Source organism: Anolis carolinensis, chromosome 4 (assembly GCF_035594765.1).
Source record: "Anolis carolinensis isolate JA03-04 chromosome 4, rAnoCar3.1.pri, whole genome shotgun sequence".
Classification (NCBI taxonomy): domain Eukaryota; kingdom Metazoa; phylum Chordata; class Lepidosauria; order Squamata; family Dactyloidae; genus Anolis; species Anolis carolinensis.
Window position 1 is genome coordinate 154478609 of NC_085844.1, and position 22009 is coordinate 154500617.

At 39.7% G+C, this 22009-nt stretch overlaps 1 protein-coding gene and 1 long non-coding RNA gene across 2 annotated transcripts in view; one reads left to right on the forward strand and one right to left on the reverse strand.

Annotated features, from left to right (window-relative positions):
• Nucleotides 1–5167, forward strand: part of LOC134298326 (uncharacterized) — a 37300-nt gene extending 32133 nt beyond the window's left edge. The window contains exon 2 of the long non-coding RNA XR_010005339.1: nt 3111–5167. This is a non-coding gene — a long non-coding RNA (uncharacterized LOC134298326). The remainder of the gene's footprint in view (nt 1–3110) is intronic.
• Nucleotides 5091–21540, reverse strand: lmo4 (LIM domain only 4). The gene is made up of 5 exons (XM_003220108.4): nt 20952–21540; nt 17475–17713; nt 10475–10571; nt 10010–10165; nt 5091–5848 (listed from the first exon to the last, which is right to left on the reverse strand). Exons 2-5 carry the CDS (start codon nt 17708–17710, stop codon nt 5840–5842), a joined length of 498 nt encoding a protein of 165 aa, XP_003220156.1. The 5' UTR covers nt 17711–17713; nt 20952–21540; the 3' UTR covers nt 5091–5839.
• Between the last annotated feature and the right edge of the window lie 469 nt (nt 21541–22009).

The following is a 22009-nucleotide window of genomic DNA, read 5'->3' on the forward strand; positions in this document are numbered from 1 at the left end:
TAGACACCTCCAAGTTCATCTGATCGCAGGACTGCATGGAACGCCATTACCATCCCACTGGAGGGGTTCCTATTGATCTACTCACATTTGCATGTTTTCGAACTGCTAGGTTGGCAGAAGCTGGGGATAACAGCGGGAGCTCACCCCACTTCCCGGATTCGAACTACCAACCTTTTGGTCAGCAAGTTCAGCAGCTCAGCAGTTTAACCCGCTGTGCCATCAGGGGCTCCAATGCACACTATACACATTTTATCTGTAGTGCAAAAAAAGAAAAGAAAGAGCAATACAATATTTCAAATGAAGAACAATGTTAACCAACACAAACTTACCAGTATTTCAATGGGAAGTGTGGGTCTGCTTTTGGCCGAGGAGAGAGTCTGAATTAGGATTGTTGTTACTGTGTACCTTCAAGTCATTTCAGACTTCAGGTGACCCTAAGTCTAAAGTTTAGGATTCCCACATTGCAGTTTTAAGGTCCTTTATATTACAATTTTGCCTGCCTACCTGGAAGCATCTCCCTTCAGTGGAATTTGTTGCTGAAACAGTGTACTTAGGATTCCATTGAATCTCCCTAGCTTTCTACAGATCACACTAGAAGAAGACAAAGTTAATGCTTTACATTAAGAAAAAAATACACATTTCCAAAGCACATGAAAGGTTCTCAGGACAATGTTATGGATCAGCTCTCTTCTAGTCTTCCATTTAATTGTGATTAAAAGGAGCAAAAGAGTGCTCTTCTCAAAGCTGCAACAAGTCAAGACCTGTAGCACATTACTGGCATCAGAGCCCACAGCTTGCAGCCCATTTTTACAGCCGTTCTGAAGTCAAAAGCATTCTCTCCAGAAAGCATCCTTGGCCGAGTCAAGCAAAGCCACCCCCCTCCCCACTGTCACCCAAACATGGTAATAACTTTATGCACTGCAGGTTGAACTTGCAAAAAATCAGCCCAGACTTGTCTTTGCTCTTCATAGGTTTGCAATGAGATCATTGTGCTCCACTGAGAGCTCAAATTCTTTAGCTTGACAAAAGACATAGGTGAACGTGTCACGCTTTTACTGTTTTGCAGAGCTCAGATTCTGCAAAGATAACACGAGCTGCTCAGTGCTTGCCTAGGCTCTGAACGTGTGTTAATCTAAAATGGCTGCTCGGTAATACTTTAATTGCAGTTTCATGGCAACAAATTGCCACTTAGCTGTAATAAATTTTCTTGTGGCTTAGTCGGACTAACAATGAAGGCATGCACCTGAAAGAAAAGAAGACAATGGGAATCCAGAATGTTATGTTCTACAACGTCAAGGCACGGGGAGCAAACCACAATGCCAAGCCAAAAGAGTTTTACACCAAAATATTTGGCACAAAGAAATATACACAATGCCACAATCTCACTTCTCATCTTTATTATGAGAGCACTCTTTATAATATATTTCCCAGGTACCAGAGCACTGTATATTTTTTAAGATCATTTAAAAATAATCTACATGACAAATCAATATGAACTGACTGGCTAGCAGTCAACTTTTTGTAGCATTAAAATAGCAGTTCTATTCACCTAACTACTTAACATAAATCATCTGTGCAAACATATGTGACCAATGCTGTACAGTAACTGAGCTAAATGTTTAAAGCAGAGGTGAAGAACATTTCCTCTCAATGGTCACTGGTCCAAAGAAATGTAGATGGTGAACGAAGCTGGCTCAAAGTCCCCTACATTTTCAGGATTGCATAGTTACATCCAATCCCAATCCCTCAGTATCCCTCTCACATGAAAATTAAGTCGACAATATTTTTCACGAGTAACCTTTCCCTATTTAAAAAGGATATGTTGCAGTTATAATCTCCTTTTATATTTTATAAGGCACTGGAAGTAAAAGCATAAAGGACAAAGAAAGACCATCTGACATGGCGTCCAGGATTGGATTTGGAAAAGCTTGAATCATCCAGTGCATGGTGGAATGAGTAGATCGAATGGGTGAAAAACTAGAGAGATATTACCTGTTAACAAAGCAGAGCATTTTTGCAAATTAGTTCATCAAAAAGTAATAATCATTCATCAATATTACGTAATACAAACATGAGCACTGTATTAATTCATGGGGGTGATTTCAGACTAGGTCAATTGCCCGTTCAATATTTGTAAGCTACAGATTTTAAACATTCAAAAGCATCTGTAAGCAAAATATATATAACATGGATTCTTGAGATCTTTGTGCATAGAGTAACTTCTTGATATAGAGAAGTTGTCCTTCTTCGTCCTAGACTTTAAGGTGGGGGTTGTGGTCAGGAGGGCCACCATTATAAATAGTTCTTCACATAAGAGCAAGCCCTTCCAGTGCCCCTCCCAAACTGGCTCATACTTTCTCGCCATTACAGCCCCTTTTTATTGTTTGCTATGCCTCTAGTTTCAAAAGTGTTTTACCCCAGGCAAGAATACTAGTTAAATATGTTCCATTGTATATTCATAACTCCATCAGTCCTCCTCCAATTTAGCACATCAAAGCAAAAGCTTCATCACTTGCATGTGGATTAGGCTAACATGAGTGACATTTGTAATCTTATAGGTCTGCAACTTAAGAAATGCTTTTAAGCTTGCTATTAAATAGGTAGCTGTGCTTTAAGAACCAGTCATATAATAGTTTATTTAAAGACTTTAATGAACTTCAGCCTCTTCATCGCTAAATGCCACACTATATTACTTACTGAAAATTATTAGCCATCATCTTAGTACTTCTAGGTTATATTAGACAACTGTAAACCTGGCACGTACAGCTTTAACAGCCGCAGGATGAGTGCTTATATACGGAAAGAATGAATTTTAAAAGGATGTCTACAACAGTGCTAATACATAAGCTTTATACTTCTATGCCTCAGACAATCTCCTCAAAGGAAATCAGACAGCGTAACTCAACAGACTTCTACTGGATCAAAATATTTTAGTGGAACCCAGTTAAGGTTCATCTCTGAAACCATCTTTGTGTTTTATTTATTGTTCCTTGGATTTGGACCAGAATCATTTGCATATACAGAAAATGAGAAATATTCACATAGCATTTTTAAAAAATAGCCTTGTAAATATATGCAACACACTGACATAAATGTGTTTGCTTCATTAGGTTGAGAATACACTCAGTTTGGCTGGACAAAAAGAAGCTGCTGGCTCATACTCCATTTCCTCTTCTTCATTCAGATTTCCAGAGTTTTAGTGCAAGCTATAATTTCTCAATTGTAATTTATGATTTCAACAAAATGTACCAGGGTTGGAAACCATCAATTCCCCAGTTCAGATGTAATGTCAAACTATGATTTGCAACAAAATTAGAAGTCAAGGAAAATGCAAGAAAAGAAGCCATACTAATGGCTCATTCATGCAACATCGAAGCTTGGTTTAGAATTGTACCTGAACAAACCCATAAGATACTCCAAGAAACAGTTCCACCACTGAAATATGCACTAATTTTAAAGATATATTCACACTGGAATCTGAAGAATAGACACATACTATTTTCCTGGTATGAGTATTTTCTCAAAAAGAAATGTTAAAGACTCCAAATTTCTATTTACTTTGTCAACAGACCTGAGAGATAGAAATTACATAACACAATCTAATTGGCAGATTGATCTCGAACACCACAAGATCCTGCATTAGATTAGGAAGTAACGCAGGCACCACATAGTTTCTTGTTACTCTTGCGCTGTTCCAATCCAATGTGAAATTTCATCCGGATACAGAATTATCCATATCATACCTTTCATTTAGACTTTCAGCCAATATTTAGAATTGTCAGTTATTCAAATAAAAGGGGAAAAAATCACATTTGCCACTACTAGAACAGCAGTGATAATTCCTATGTGGAGACACTGAACACTGTTCCGGGAAATAAAGTTGGTTCTGTATTAAACTGGATACTGTTGGGAGTCTCCTTTGATTACACTATTACACTCTTTGGTCACACAAAGGATCCAGCTTTACCTCCTGTACAAGAACAAGCCCATATTTCAGAGCTAATTCTTCTGCTCTGCTTTCTTCCAAAAGTAATTCATGATATTCTGTGAAAATACTTCTCAAGAGTTACAACTGAAGTTTCTTAGCTTGCCACCCCACCATTTACCAATGTCTGATGTGCTCTTGCTTCATCTCAACAATGTATTTACATTTCAGGCCTTCTATTTTCTTCCACTCACTTTTGGGAATCATTCATTTCTGGGAAAATAGCTGTTACCAGTCCTCAGCTATTACATTTTCTTTCTAGTATTTTCAATATATGTGCATTGTTTTCTAAATGTGCACACATTATCACAGCTGTATTAGGTTTGTATGTTGACTGCCGTGTACTTGCTTTGAATTTTGTATACCATGCTGTGTTCCCCTTCTCTGTATACATCATGCTGTGTTTCAGATTAACTAGATAAAATAGAAGGTTTTGCATGTATCTCACCTTTCCTTTCCTTGGCAAACTATTTAATGAAACTTTTCAGCAAGTTTCCATTATGTTACACCTTTGCAGCATCAGAACACAATAAGCACAGGCGGCCTATTATTAGAGACAAAGGGCATAAGGAAGAAATTGAACTGCACCATCATTACATCAACTATAATGCAACAGAAGGATCTGAAGTGAAGTTGTTCTCTCAACATGGTGTTTTATATTGCAAACTCAGGTTCTAAACCAGTCTTCAAACCCAGGAAAATTTTGATATTCAAAATCTGAATGGTACAGCAGCCCAGCCTCTCAATTCATATAGACATGATTGTATAGAACAGGGCAGGAAACACACACACACTTCCTATTGTTAACAAAGTTTAGGTGACTTAGGTGAAAAAAAGCACAAGATTAATCTCACTGAGAGCTTAACTAATGAAACACTGCTGTTATCTGAATAAATATTTGAAAGACTAGATGTTGCTTTTCAGTTCTACACAGCTGCCAAAAGAGACCCGTTATTTAGAGTTCAATGCATTCCTTAGTCCCATAAAACTGTTAAAGAGCAGGAAAGTCAGATTTTGAAGTTTTAAAATGTACCCTTAAAAGTGACAGCTATGTAAGCTTTCATTCTTTGATAAACGTTTTCCATGAAGTCCAAACTCAATTAAGGATGTTTTCATTTTAAGTTTTTATTATTTAAATACACCATACTAGAGCAAATGTCTCTGAAAGTATCACAAATAAAAGATTTTTTTTCTTCTTCATTCAGCAAATTAGGAGTAGGTGAAAATTTCTACACAGTAGCTGCTATGAGCTTGATTTTTTTCTTTTTTCTTTTTTGTGTCATGGGAAGTAGCAACATTAGGACAAAACACACTTACATGCATACATACATTGTATTTTACAGAGATACAACAAAAGTGTTTGTGATAGAATATCACAAGAGCCCCATCCTTTCTTTAGCTCATGTCTGAGTTTTGAAACACATTTCCTTACAACACTTAAATATACAAAGAGCAAAGAGAATGTTGTTAAGGTAAAACACAGGGTACAAATTCTGGCCAGTGCCCTGCTAATTGTTAATGAGGGTAGAAAGCAGACTTGAAAGCTTATTTTAATTAGCTTCATTAGTCATTTTCCCCACCCCTCCCACCCAAAGTTGTTCTCCTCCAGTGGATTTTTTTCATTTTCTCTACAGTCTCCCATTAGCCCAGATTCATGGAGTCCTTAATGTTCATTTTCAGTCATTGTAATACACCAATAAATGTGGGAAGGGCAACCAAGAGTAAAGAAGGTGCAATGGCATGAAGCTGGCACTGATGCTAGCTACAAGGTGACTTGTCTACTGGAGACATGGGATCCATCTGTGATGAACAAAGTTTGAGATGAAGGCACGCATTCTGCAGTACTCTGACCTTTTAGCAGACCTGGAAGAAATAAAAATGGGCATCTTAGCTAAAAACGTTTGACTTGAGCCGAATGTGACTGCTTTCGTCTCCTCCTTATTCACTTATTTTATTACATTAGTTTCCAACTGTGACTCAATTAAAGGTTTTTCTGCAACAGTCATCCAAATCCCTGAAGAATCCAGATGGAAAAATAGACCACAAAATATTTTCTCTAGTTTCAACACCAAGATACACTTTCACAAATAACTACAAAAAAGAGTGTCTGGTGGGAAATTCTACAATCCCTTCTTTTCTTTTGCACAAGATGCATTTCCTTTGGATGGGGATGAAATGGCACGCCTTGCCCTTGAAGCACCAAGTACAGTGATCGTCTAAATTAGGAAAAATTCTGTCTAAAGAAAATAAGATACCCTCCCCAGGCAATGCTGGTTAACATGCTGCATAGCACAAAAACTAAATATAGACATTTTGGAATATTTTCCTCCCATTTAAGATTCCTCATCTGCTATGTTAGTTAATGTTACATAAACTCTGTAATATATGAAGTCAAACATGTGCCTCCACTGTGATGTGTTAATGAATTGCGATAATTAAAAATGCCTAGCTAGAGAGAAGCCTAACTTCCACGGATAAAGTAAAAACGATCGACAGTTTTAAAATGCAATCTGTTTGCAATTACCAAAATGAAATAATATATTTGATTTTTATGGTTTTTAAATGACATTTTGAGCTTCCTAAGAAGTTTTTTTCTACCCTTTCTGTAAGTTACTAAAAGCCTGAGGTCTATTAGTAACTGCAACCCCCCACATTCAAGCTAATTAAAGTGGTGGAAGCTTGGAGGTTTAATTCCCCAGAGCTGATGCTCAGTGTGAGAAAGGTAATTTGTCTGTCCAGAACAAAGATTAGGGAGCAGCCAGCAAGCATATTTAATAAATGAGCATCAAGTGTCCTCTACTATGGACACAGACAATACCAATTATGTAAGTACAAGGGAATTGTTGAGCGATATGTAAACTAGAAGATTCTGTGCAAGAGAGAGAATAGCAAAACGTAATCTAACTCATGCTTTATTTAAAAGTATAGGAGCAAGAGCCAAGTGAATACTCCGATCACTACCGATGAAAGGAAAAAGTATACCTTGTAGAATAGAGGCAGCATGAAGGAGAGAGAAAAATAGAATCAAGCATACCACCAGGTGCTTTAAAGGAAAGCCCTCAGCTGAAAAGTATCCATCAATCCCCATGGGGTTTGTTTGGTTGTTTAACTATGATTATTTTAATATCCAAGTCACTGGTGATTGTTAGTTTGCTTATCGGAAGGATACTATTTAAGAAGCATCTTCCCACACAAAGCCTAATAGAAAACAGCTCTGAACAGGAGATTAATGTTTTGGTATATAACATTCACCCACATCTGATGAGCAAAATGCACATAGGGTCAGACTAGCCATTTCTCTAGAAACTACTACTCACCCTAGGCAAGCAGATAATTACAACACTGATAACTCCTGAATGCTTAGCCTAAGGCATAATGTGTGTCCAAACAAAACAAAAGAAAAAAAAAGGAGGATACTCTACAAGAGATGTGCTACTTTGGTGCGTAAAATTATGGAGTTTCTCTGTTACGTAAGAAAAAATACTGGAACCAGCGCCTTACACTCATCTGACCAATATCAACTCCTGACCATCACATGATATACCAATTTAAAGACATGATAAACTGATGAAACACAACTCCATTATTCTCAGTCTAGAGACTGTTTGGCTAACTTCAGATTATTAACCAATCAAATAAAGGAGAATATGGCCTATTGTTTTCAAATAAGATAAGGGCGATATCACTAGGGCTTTCATCATGCCTTCTTCTGCATCTATTAAAACCAGAGGCATTTGTGTTGGCTCCTGTACACAGTGATCACTATTTGAATGGCTTGCAAATCCAAACTTTCCATGGTACAAGAGGAATGGTGCTACTGACACTTCTCTCTGAGTAATGAATACACAAAAAGCCACAGAATATGCAGTACTGAAGAGGGCACAAACCACTTTTTCTTAAGACAATGTAACTCTACTGAATGACAGTACTACCATTCTCACCCAAACACATCCATGGGCATTATGAACTACATGTTGTACTGTACTGGTATCCTGCATTGATAGGGTCACTTTGTTGCCTTCTGTTTTTCTCCCTTTTAAAATATGGTACCAATTTCCAACCACCACAGAAGAACATGCTCTTACTGTACCCTTCCATCATAATGAGTTACATATAGGATGGATGCAGTTTTCTAATTGCAACATGTTTTTTTCATTTCTCTCATCTCTATCCTAACTACTGACATGACTCTACTTTTGCAGAAGCACAGAAAGACATGCAAACTTATTAAGCTTTGAGCCACATACACAATACGTAGATAAAATGAAATGCTGAACCATTTCACTCTTAAAAACACAAAATATCTTGCCTACTTTTAAATGAAACAATTTACTAGCAAGATTTACCAGCTAGTCTGAGGCTGTGTGTCTTAAGATCCAAAAAGAATATCATAAACTCTCTTGTTTAGGAACAAGCCCCAATGAACTCAGTAGGCTATACTTTCTTAGAACATGTATTTGAGCTCTCAGCTTTAAAATACAGTAGAGTCTCACTTATCCAACATAAACGGGCTGACAGAACGTTAGATAAGCTAATATGTTGGATAATAAGGAGATAGTAAGGAGAAGCCTACTAAACATCAAGTTAGGTTATGATTTTACAAATTAAGCACCAAAACATCATGTTATACAACAAATTTGACAGAAAAAGTAGTTCAATATGCAGTAATGCTACGTAGTAATTACTGTATTTACGAATTTAGCACCAAAATATCATGATGTATTGAAAACATTGACTACAAAAATGCATTGGATAATCCAGAACGTTGGATAAGCGAATGTTGGATAAGTGAGAGTGTATGTTCATCATTATTATGTAATTGCCAATATTTAACAACATTCTGGAGTACAGAAAACTACTAAATGACAATTTCATGTTTTCTGAACATATTCACCATCTAATGGCAGACATTTATATATTCTCTTTGAAGCTGCCAAATTCATGAGCTGCCCAAGGCTTGCTTTTTTAAACTTTATCTTCAAAATTCCTACTAACAGATAAATGTTATTTTTTGCCATCCTTAGAACAGACATTAATGAAGTTCCTATTGTAAATCCATAAAGAATTACCAAGTGAAGTGTGCACTTTGTTTCAATGCAATAACTCAGTGCTGTGTGATTGCCTGGGTTAATGATGAAAAAGTCAAATATACTATCAGAGCTGATGGAAAAATCCATCACCAATTTGAAATTAAAATTCATCTGTGGTCAATAAGATTTAATATCCATGCAAGTGGCGCTGTAAAGAGTAAATGAATCAATGTCATCAATACATAATCAGTATGAAATATGATGCGAATAAAATTATGTGCAAGACTTGTGCATTCAGTGTTTTCTGGATCAGTGTGGAATGAACGGTCCCTTAACTGAAGGTTGACAGTAATTATTATAAATTAGGCATAGCAGTCATCAAAATCCACTCACTTCCATAGCAACTATGGGACTTATTAGGGAGAGTAAAATAGATGTAAAAATTGTCCAGTTTCAGCATAGACACAAGACAACTCTTGATCAAAATTGTTTCCTACTCTGCCACTACAAGTAAACCATATTATACATTAGAACTGAAAGCCAAGTGATATGAAACACACATAACTGAATGGAGCCAACAGGAAGTGAGAACATATTTCTTGAAATCGAGCCAACTCAAGTTATTGGACAAAATAAACTTGCTTTCCTAATGCGTACATGATGGTTCAAAAACCCACTACTGTACAGGTAACATATTTGTTATCTTTCTGTATATGTACTTAGGAAGAAGCTAATCTACATCTGCAATAGCTTAAACATTGACAAAACGTTTCATAAAACAAGCCACAAAACACTGCAATCCCCAATCCATTTATGTGGGATCCAGATTAAGCTGCAGCCACTTCTCAAACTCAATATACTTCTATGTTTAGACTTCCCTGTTAACTACATTCAGTTATGTGACAACATTTGAAAAGATAGGTAGTACAGGCTGGACATACGTTATTCCCAGCTTAGCTCTAATAAAAGCTATAAGCAATTGTTCAGTATTCACCTTCTGGTCTGGCAGTAGTGGATTGCTCTGAAGTGAATTCAAATGGCCATTGATGAGAGCTGTAGGTCTATCATGTTCACAGAATAAACTGCCATTGATATAGTGAAACCTGTCTCCGGGGACCAGGCGGTTCCGGCAGGTAGAGCACGTAAAACACTGAAATGGATGAACAAAAGCAAGGTTAAACTTTGGTCCTGACAGTGCCAAAATGTGCTAACATTTGGATTAGAGCAATAAAGGATCCACAGCTTTGTCCCAATACAGTACACTGCACCTGTTGGAATTGAGTTGTGTCTCTAATCACCAGGCTGACAAATGCATTATATAAAGCTATTTTAAAATTCTCAAGAAATGTAAATTGTAATGTAAATGTAAATTGTCCAATATATATAAAGCTATGCATTGAAGCTGCAACACGGAAAAGGAGATAGAGGGGATAAGTGTCAGAAAGACAGGCTTTCTTACCTTAAGATGATAGACATTCCCTTGTGCCCTCATAACCAGCTCACTAGCAGGAATTGACTGCCCACAAGCACTGCAAGCACCACTGTTTCCAAATAACCTGAAAACAAGAAAGTTGACACTTGTTACTTCCTCCCTATGAAAGAACAAGCAAGCATCGAAATAGCCATTTCAGCTTATAAAAATCCTCTTCTGAAACTTGTTTGCATACTCTGGATATAACAACTTAAAAATGCAATACAAGAATCGTAGAAGCATCCCATGCCTCTCAAGATGTGGATGCACGGGAACTAATAAAATATTGACTTGCATCTTGCAACACAAACCAATTCTCTGCAACACTTTTTATCAGATTACTGGGGTTTGTCATAAAAAGGGGGGAGACAGAATTCATGACTAGAGTTTAAATGCATTGTGTCCTTGAAATTATATGAAGAACTTTTTTGTACTTTAATCATATCTTGCTAGATGAGTCATCAAAAGGGTTAAGAGGATTTGATTGTATATCTAAGACGACATCATGCTCAGTGTATTGAAACTCCAGTAAACCTCCATCAGGGCAGAGTTTCCATTAGAAACTCTCGGCTATCCAGGTTGATATATAATGTGTATGGGTTAACCTTTTCAATCATGGTGTCAACACTTTAGATTTGCCTCTGCTCATCTCTTTCATCCTAACCTTCTCTCTCTTTCTTGATAATGAAATGCTTGCTCCAACTTCCCTCTATCTGCTCCTGAGTCCACAATTTAGATTACTTCATCTCTGCTAGCAACAAACTGAATGAAATTTCGATTTGAGCAGAAAGTAATTTACCGGGATCTGGACCCATTTGTCATCATATCTCTCTGGGTGTTTGCTGTATCACTGCAGTTTTCCTATGCAATCAAATGAGACCACAACATCTGCCATGGGTGGGGGGGAGAGAGCAGAGGAAAAGCAGAGGGGGAAGGGGGAAGAGGACTGTAGAAAAATATACACAATTCTTTTAATGCATTTGAAGCTGCATATACAGTGGAGATAATAATTTAATGAATATTGAACTCCCACTTTTTACATTGTGTTAGAATTTTTTTAGAGATTTGCAGTTGCTGTTTGCTTTTCTGCGGTTTCTCATTGCAACAAGAATATTTAAATGATGAACCCAGATACAACAGCCTTGGGTTCAAGGAGGGGGATCCTGAATTAACTGGCTCACACCCCACGCTGTAAGAAAAAGAGCATTGGGTGTTAAAGCATTAACATAATGGTGTTGCAGCAAAGAGTAATTATTTGCACTGCCTTTTTCTTTTGTCCAAGAATAAAATCATACAATTTTTGTATGGGTTATCAGTTTGGAAGATTATTTTTTTTTAAAAAAATGAGAAAATGCTATAATCTGAATGTTTGCTGCATGCTCCTGTATCAAGGAGACAGAGAAAGAAAAAAAATAATTGCTTTTGAGTTTTCCAGAATCAGTGCTTGCAGAGGGAGGCTTGTCATGTTCAAACTACTAATTTGCTGTCGCCACTTTATTGAAAATAGCCTGTAAGTTGTTATTAAATGTATCGACTGAACGACAGGGAGAGTAGTAAAACTGCCCCTTAAGATGGCTTTTAATAGGAAGCCTGAGAAACAAATTTTGCAGCAGCATCGATTTGAAGAGTTCAATCAAAACTCCATTTCAAAACTAATTAGTCTGAGATCCGCAACACACTGACACTTTCTTGTGAGTCAGAATGGGTACAAAGGGAAAGCTGAAGTGATACACTGCCAAGACCTCCAGCCTTAAAAGGACAGAACTGTCTAGAAAACTAGAGGGATACTATTTTGGTATCTGCTCAATCAGGACCAGTACAAAGTATTTACAAGCAGTACTGCAATTCCATACCCAGCATTACTATGTGTATTATCCTTTCCCCTTCCATTTACCCAATCACCATAAGCACCAATGGCAGTAGTCTATAAGAAAGTCATTTAAAGAGGCAGTAGGCAAAGCTTCTCGGGGGCTATCTATAAAACTGTGATCAAAGAGGCAACAAAATTTACAACAGAGGGTCTTTCAGTGTGGCAAAGCGAAATCTCATTGCTCCATTAATGTTCTCTTCCTAGAAAAAAGACAGAGAGGAGAAAGCACATGTGCACCTATATACACATGTATATAAATCTCCTTAGGAGGCAGCAAACACAGCAAAACTCTATTTCACAGCTTTCTGGTGAAGAGGGGGGAAATTCAAATGCTGCAAACCACTGAAAAGTATTTTTCATCATTCTGATTTTATTGTGCCTCATCTCCTCAAAAAGCATTCTGTCCAAACTTCTCCAAAACAACTGCACATTTGCAATTGAAATTAGAATGTATTCTAATGACTGCAACAGTCAAAACTGTTATCCAAGAACTACCTGGACATAGGCACTCCACACACAAATTTTTATTTAAAAAAAATGAAATTGTATTTAAAATATTCTTCAAATGTTTGCTAATTTGCTTCATTAAGCCATTGCTACTAATGAAGTGTCTCCATTTTATCTACTATCTTTTTTTTTAAGTGTTATTCCTCCAGCTAATGGTCACATACTTGATAGTAATTTCAGTGGAAATTTTAAGAATGTTTTGTTTTCGTAAGGAACAATGACTGCTAACTATCCTCTTTCTGAAAAGTTGTTTTTACACGGGTTCTGTGAGAGAGCAAAGTTAATTAGCTAATCAGGGAGACTGTCCAGGACAGTATTTAATTTAAAAGGCTGGAGGCTTTAGGTGCTCAATTAAGTAGCTATCGGTCTCAGACTGGACTTTAATGGGCTCTTTTCTCTTTAGCTCCAGCAATGGGGGAGAGATACCCCAGGTCAGGCTAATTAAAGCCAGGGGACTCTTTAATTGCGATGACAGAAGTGGTTTCAGTTTCCTTTCTTTGGGTCTTGGAGTCCAAGAAGGTTGTTAATATTTCAACATTTGGGCAACATAATCAATCACCAGCACTGAGATGTTGTATACATGGATGAAAGGCAGGTTTTACATCTTGTAGTATTATGTAATGCCGCTTTAAAATTAATCTACCTCTTTCCCCTTCCCAACCTACAGTCAAAACTTTAACAAAGCGGCCAAGGACAGTAAATTGGAGACAAAAGGGCAATTGGGCATCTTAGTCCTTGCAGTTCAAAAATTCAGTTTACCTATCTGGAATATGTTGAATAAACTGCAGAAGTATAATGCACGAAGTAAAGATTGTGAACATTGTTAGGATACAGCAGAAACCAAAAAGCCCTGGACTATTAGGTCCTGAAGTTAGCCTTTCTCTTTACATGTAAAGAAAGGGTGGCATATCTGTACCAGAATACATCCGAATTCTCATTTGAAAGAACTGCATATTCAGAACTACTGATCCAAAAGCAATTGGTTTTCCTACACTAGATCCAAATTCTGCACCAGTTGTATCAGATGTAACAAAGACTACATTAAAATTATGCCTCAAGCCAAGTCCATTAAAGGTACTTCAGCATAACTACAGCCCAAGCACCTTAAAAGCACCAGAAGCTATTGATACTTAAAGCGGGGGGGGGGGGGGGGGGGTGGGGAGGAAGGTGGCTGTGGAAGTGCTGCATTAGGGAAGGGGGAAGAGGAAAAAAATATCAGCCAAATTACGCTTGGTTAATTCAGAGTAACAGATCTGCCCCCAAGTGAATTGGAGGCCTTGAATTAATTCTGTTATGACAAATCAAGATAAACGTTCCCCCTAAATTGCATGCGATTTAATTAATTTTTGAGATCCTGGATTTTTTTCCAAGCTAATAGTTCACATGCTCCTGTGCTGTCATTGTGCTTGAGTGGGCAGACTTCAAAGTGATATTAAATAACCAACTATTAGATTTACCTAGCACGTCCTATTGGAAAAATGCCATTTAATTACCTAGCCTGTTCAATTAAAGGGACAGTATTCCCTGAATATAGCAGCTTGCTGTTGATTACCAGAAAAATGAACTCGTTGCCTGGCGGCTCTCTTGCTTTCCTCTCCTCCTCAAATAGCTCATACTGCGGGATAGCCATGTGAATGGCAATGAGTATCAAGGAGGAAGGAGACCATCTTTTGCCTCCTGGAAAGGGGATCAAGTATCTGCCCTCCCATGTCAGGCACAGCAACTGCCCTCCATCCTGAGCTTTAGAGAGCTCAGTTTGGATGGCTGCAGAACACTTTGCTCTAACCATTATCCAGGCAATCTGATCAAGTCATTAATAAACTACAGCTCTGTCTCTCCACCATCACCCCACAAAACCCAACTTCCTTCCCCTCCAGACTGGGCATAAGGAATCACAGAACTATACTCATACACACTTGTACAGAAAGAGTTCTTAAACACTAGCCCTTTAAGAAATGCCTATTCTGCTTCTCCATGTTCCTTCCCCCCACTTTTCCAATCCTATCCTCGCCAATTCTCTCTTGCTCTCTCCAAGGCCAATTTTGTTAATTAAATGTTTTGTTTGCGACACAGCTCTCATTCATTTCGGACACGTCATTCCAGGCAGATCTAAGCCAGGGATGAGATCTCATTAGATAAAACCTATCAGAACTAAGAGAAAATGGAGGAGACACTAATTAAAGCTCTTAATTGTGCAGATTCACTGCCACACTGCTGCTTTATCAAGAATCTCATGGCTGGGAGGGCTCCCCATCACTCTCCTCCCTTCCAAAAAAAGCTTTCAGTTCCCCTAGGGTACTAGTGTTACAAGTTACGGGCCAAAAAAAGCGTCAATGGGCTTCCATTTCTCTAAACACACACACACAGATGCAAATCTGGAACAGTTCTTACACGGATTGGGTAAGACTGACTTCATAATGCCCCAGCTCAAGAGCTGTTTAAAGCTTAAAAAAAAAAAAAGGGGGGGGGGGGAGGCTGACTACAGTCCTATCATAACATAAAGCAACTATCCCTTCAATTCCGTGGCTGCATAACAAACTCTTCTTTCCACTTAATCATATCCCACTGTAACTACAATTAGGGACATTTTTGGAATTTCTGCAAGCTCTAAAAGAAAAGTCCAGTACTCCATTCTCTCTCTTTCCTACCCAAACTTCAATTAAAATGACAAACACATATCGCAGAATGCTGATGAAATGACAGTAGATTAGGACATCTAGTTACACGTGCCCAAAAGCCATCAGGGTCACAGATGAAAATTTATACAATTGCTTCAGTAGGCTTTTATGCTATGGGATAGATAAGCACATACTTGATATAACTGAAGTGTACTGGATCGTCATTTTATTGGGCAAGCCACTTAGTTCTATTGAACTGTCAGACAGAAGGAACAAAATCAGTCCAAATTTACTATCTGATAAAGCACCCTATTTATAATCGACTATAGTAGGACTGTAATAAGTTTTGGCCACACAAAAACCTGAGGCAGAGATTCCAATAAGCTGGTCTGAACTTGCCTTAGGGATACAGTAGGCAACTTCTCTTTTTAATTAGTAGTGATCAGAAGAGGTTTGTTTGATGGTTTTAGTAGAGGGACGAAATCTGTACCATTCATTGAATCTGAACAGTAGTGTCAATTTTTCCACTTCAAACAAACCTCTTTTTCTAACCGTTCTGCTCTATTTAATTAGAATTCTGTCTCGCTTATACAGTTACTTCGGACAGGGATCAAGAATACATCACTGTAAGCCTGCACATACTGATTTTCGAGCATTTACTTCAAAAATCCAGACACTTAGCAAAATTAATGTAGCAATCCCTTAAAACCTCTCTATAGCTATTTTGTTTCCTGTACTATGCTTAGATGATTAAAGGTGCCAGTATTACAATGGGGATAAAGATTCAAGTGCCATTATTGTTTTAGTAAATTTTTTCAATTTCACCCTAAGGTTTCCAAAACCCAACATCACACTACTACATACAGCTATTCCATAATCACATAAAAGTGCAAAGCAGAAGGTGATTCAAAAATGTTTGTAACTAAGTATTTGATAAGAGAACACAATAAGATTTCAACCGTGAAGCTGGTTCCTTTCTCCCTTTCAGGACATGAGATATTTTTTTCAAATATATTCTGAACAGTGAAGCTTCAGACTATAATGTCAACACCCCACATTGCCTTTGCTTTGCTTTTTTCTGTGTCAAAAAAGGTGGAAGGGGGCTGTTTAATTACTGATTGCTGAACTAGAACACCTCCTTAAAGCATTCATGTGCATCAGTCTATCAAGTCATTTACTCAAATTAGATGTGTAATCCTTCAAAATGCCTCCTTGCAAAATGAGTTTAAAGGAGTTCGGAGTTCACCTGAAAAGATCCAATGGGCACCTGACCGCTTAAATTCTTTTCATTAATTGCTCCAACACTAATTGGGGGAGATGGGAAGCGAATATATCGTGATAATGTAAAACAGAGAAGATTAAGAATTCCTGCTGTAATTATAAATGTCTGAGCCTTTAGTTATACATACACGCATTTTCATCTACACTAGAAGATACTCCACAACAACATGAAAGCGATTGTGCTGTGTGTATCCACTTTTTGTTGAAGAGGCACCCATGACCTTAACAGTTGATCAACTCTTTCCCAATGAATGCAGATGAGTCACTCCCTTTCCAGTTAAAAGTGTATAATGCAAAGAATAGTACAATAGTTAGTGAATAGACTGTTGTTCTATTTTTTGCCTGTCCACCTGTCCTAGTTAAGTCTACGATTGCTGTCCTACCTAGAGCTGGAATAAACACACACCTCGCCCCTACATCAGGCTTTGGCAGGGGTCTTAGAAACCTTAAGTATTCAGAAGTACTCTAAATGTTTCATCCATTTAGTCTTCTCATTAGACAACCAGTCCGATATTCTCACCATAACCCAAACAATTGCTGCAACAAATCAGGCTTCTAGCTTTGAACTACCACCTGCAGGCACAGCTCTTCCTAGTCATTGTTTTCATTTGCTTTACACTGAGATATGAAGTTGGTATCCAGATTTATATAAACAGACCATTCAAAAAAACTAGCTAACCAATGCAGCCTACCTTCCCTCTGCCTCTCTTACCTGATATAATCGTTTCTGCACAGGATCATGCCGCTTTTAGTGTAGCAGGATGTGCCAATTTCTCCCAGTTGGGCTTGGCAGCAGGAACACTTCAGGCACCGACTGTGCCAATAGCTATCCATGGCATAGAGCAAGAAGCGGTCAGCAATCTTCCCTCCACAGCCTGCACATCTCTTCCATGAGAGGGAGCCACTGGTGACCGGGGGAGGCTGTGAGCTGCTGCCCGGATTCACCATGTTCTGGACAGGAAATAGAGCAAAATAAGAAGAGAAGGTTAACTTATCAGCCAGGGAGCCCTTGCATCTTGCCTAATGCAGCATAATGTGAAGAGGAGCGAGGGGAGGGGGGGGAAGAAGAGAAGGATGGGGAACAGCCGCTTGTTTACTTTCCAGAGTCTTTGTTCTGGGTTAATTAGCCGCCTCCCTTTCCAAGTTGGCTAGCGGTGCCCAATGACAGTGTGAGCCTGCAATGCTCCTGTCAAACTCAGAGTGACCCCCTCTTTGTTTGCTGCTAGGAAAGTACACACACCTGGAGTCACACAGTCTGCATGGCCCTCCCAGATATAAATTGTTGGGGCCCCACAACACTAAAATGAGAAGGGCGGAGTAAAGCCCCACCGCCTGGCTACTATGACTCTTGGGAAGCACAGCTGCACTTCACAAGTTGGAAACAGTTCTGGGGCTTTTTTCGTTCTATTTTACAAGTGCAGCTCTGGAGAAAACCTGTGAAGCTGGGAAACTGGTTTTTCAAGGTCTCCTTTCTCATTCCCATTGTTATCAGCAGGGGCTCAATGACAATTATCCCCATTTGCTGTTTTCTGTAAAAAGATCAAATGAGACGGAGGTCTTCCCTCACCCCCTGAAAAAGAATGCTTTGCAGAATAATAGATCACTAGACTTTAAGAAGCCTGTTAACTTCCTATACAAACACAATCTACTTTTGTCTCACTAATCTGCCCTTGATCAGCAATTTAAATGCTAAACGCTTTGTTGCCCTAAAAAAAAGTTTGGAGGTAATAGCAAAGAGGCACAGAACAATCAAGTATGCCCCACTCAGGAAACAGTGAGCATGGCTGCCTTTGAAAGTGTCAGGAAAAAGAAGGGACACAAACAAACGTATGTGTTTTTCACTTGTTAATACATTCTTTATAAAAGCAGGGCACTGGGGAGATTAATAATGGAACCAATTCATAAAGCTTACTTGAAACTGATTAATACACCCGGAGGAGTCCTACAGACTGGGATTTCTTCATTCCTTTATACTATTATAAAAATATCAAGTTATTTACTGTACAGTTAGCAGTGTTTTGCCTTTGTTCTTCATAAACTGTTCATGCTCACTTTAAGGCATTAGGCTATGTGCTAAGACCAACAACACTGGGGGGGGGGGGAACAGAAAAAGCAAACTTTTTCTGACATTCGCTCAACTTGGTTACAACAGCAGTTTCCTTAAAATAGGCTTTTTTAAAAGACAGAAGAAAACAAAAGCGGGTTTCCTTCCAAATAACTCCTGATCATATGGTTCAGTTGACCACACAATAAACCAGCCTGCGAACTGCACCAATTAAGACTGTAACTAAAAACCCAGAGACTTGGGAAAGAGAACCACTCTAAAAGCCATTAGCATTGCATTTCTCTGAATGCATCATATACCTTTATGTAAATTGATTTCTGATGCATTTAACTCACGAAATGGCCTTTTGTTACCATTTCCAGCAACTCGAACCTGCTTTTTCTGACTTCTGGTTAGAAACAAACCCCCTTTCCACATGAGACAAACCCCTCCTGCTGTTCTGCAAAGACCCCAAAAGTGTCCCCCCAAATGCAAGCCCACTTGTAACTTGTCCACCAAGGTCTATGTGGAGAAAAAGTAAATATTGTACATAAAGGGAAACGTTACCCTGACACAAGCACCCAGTAACCCCATTAAGCTAAAGCTCTTAAGGACAAGCAATACCTTAATGCTGATTAAATCTAAAAGAGATGAATCAAGAGGACTGACCAGAAAGTGACTCCCTCGCTCACAAAGGATGGGGCCCTGATCAAGTTTCAGGCGGAGTTGGGGAGGTGGCAGGAATGAAGGGAGAGAAAAAACAGAGAGAGGGAGAGAAGAAGAAAAGCTTTTAACTGAACTAGGCTCAATGTGTTGCCGAAGGCTTTCATGGCCGAAATCACTGGGTTGCTGTGACTTTTCCAGGCTGTACGGCCATGTTCCAGAAGCATTCTCTCTTGACATTTCGCCCACATCTATGGCAGGCATCCTCAGAAGTTGTGAGGTATATTGGAAACTAGGTTTGTGAGGTTTATTTATCTGTGGAAGGTCCAGGGTGGGAGAAAGAACTGTTGTCTGTGGGAGGCAAGTGTGAATGTTGCAATTAATTACCTTGATTAGAACTGAATAGCCTTTCAGCTTCAAAGTCTGGCTGATTCCTGCCTGGGGGAATCCTTTTGTTGGAAGGTGTTAGCTGGCCCTGATTGTTTCCTGTCTGGAATTCCTGTTTCCTTAATGTTGTTCTTTATTTACTACCCATAGAAGTCACCCATAGCATATTATTTGAGAACAGAAAAATGCTGGACCACCTTAACAACCACCATGTCAGACTACACAGAGAAAAGCCACTGAAATCCACAAGCATGTGGACAATTTCAACAGAAAGGAGGAAACCATGAAACTGAACAAAATCTGCCTAGCAGTTTTTAAAAAAAAAAAACTCTCTAAAATCAGGACAGTAAATACAGAACAACACTCTGAAAACTGGGGAATTCTAGACAGGAAACAATCAGGGCCAGCTAGCACCTCCCAACAAAAGGAGGCAGGAATCAGCCAGGCTTTGAAGCTGCAAGGCTTTTCAATGCTAATCAAGGCGATTAATTGCAAAATTAACAGACATGACTTCTTTCTCCTAACCTGGACTTTCCACAGATATATAAACCCCACTTGCTTAGTTTCCAACACAATCTCACAACCTCTGAGGATGCCTTCCATAGATGCGGGCGAAACGTCAGGAGAGAATGCTTCTGGGAACATGGCCATACAGCCCGGAAAACTCACAGCAACGCAGAGGAGGAAAAGCTTTTTAAATGAACTAGGTTCGCTCTGGTAATTCCAAGCCATTTCAGGTCCTGGAAACAGAGGCAATGAAACAAAAAGAGGCGAAACACACAGAGAGAGAAAGAGAGAGAAACCCCTTTAACGGAGACCATTAAAAGCGACCAACCTTGCCACTAAAAAACATTAAAATGGCTTGTTTTGAAATCAGCTCGATCCAACCAAAAAGGGGGATGGGAAGAGGGAAGAGAATGCCTCACTTCAGAATGTCTTTCTCTTGTTATTGTTTCAAAATGAGTGCAAAACAAAGTGCAAAAAAAGGGGGGAAGGAGTTGATAATAGGCTTTATATAGAGCGGGTTTGGCTCCCAAACGCGGGGCGAGGAAGGGAAGGAAGAAGAAGTGAAAGGAAGGCAGAAAGGATCCGTACCTGTTTCCCCTCTATGGTGCAAGAGGCCGAGGATAACGTGGTGGAAAAGACGGGGAGGGCTCTCCTTTCGCCAGAAAGCGGAGAGGCGGGAAAAGGGGGGAGGTTGTTGACGGAGCAAGCTGGGTTTTGTTTCCTCGCGGCGGCGGGAGAGAAGCGGCGCCCTTCTTCTCCGCCTCAGGAGTGGGAGAGCGAGTTAGTCCTTCCTTCCTTCCTTCCTTGGTTTCCCTTCTCTGCTGCTGCTCTGAAGGCGCTAAGTTTTGGCACTTCGGCGCGCTCTGCCTGATCTGCTTGTTTCCTCAGCGAGGGCCCGCTCCTCTTCCTCCTCCTCCTCCTCAGAGTCTGGGTCCTCCCTCTTTCCTCTCCTCAGGCTTCCAAAATGGGCTCCAAAGCCGGGGAAAAGTCCCGAAAGCGGCGCCTTTCAGCGGGAAGCAGGAAGGAGAAGAGCGGCTCCCCTTCCTGTTGTGCCAAAGGAGGAGTTGTCTTCGTCGGGACGCGCGCAGTGAGGCCCCGCTCTTGCTCGCTCGCCTTCTCTGTAGCTGCTGCTGCTTCTCCGCCTCTGCGCTCTTCTGGCCCATGTGTTACTGACAGAGCAGAATCCCAACAAGTCCGCAGCTCGGCCCCCCGCGTCACCGCGCCTCGCCCAATCCGGGCTCCGCTTGTTCAGGCGGAATAATAAAACCGGCCAATCGTGAGGGAGGCGAAGGAACGAGGGGGCGGGGAAAAGGCCGAAGCAGGAGAGCTGGCAGAGAAGGAGGAGAAGGAACACGGGGAGAGGCAGGGAGAGAAGGGGAATCTTTGGGAGCCTCTCTCTTCTCTTAAAGCACTTCCACACCGCCTCATTGCTGTGCTTTTTAACTCGCAGGAACATCTCAGCAAGCCCCCCCCCCCAAGTGGCGCAGTGTGTTAAACCATTGTGCCAGCAGGACTGGTGACCTGAAGGTTGCCGGTTCATAGAATCATAGAGTTGCAAGAGACTTCAGAGGCCATCCAGTCCAACGTCCTGCCAAGAAGCAGGAAAATCACATTCAAAGCACACACACACACAGATAGATGACCAT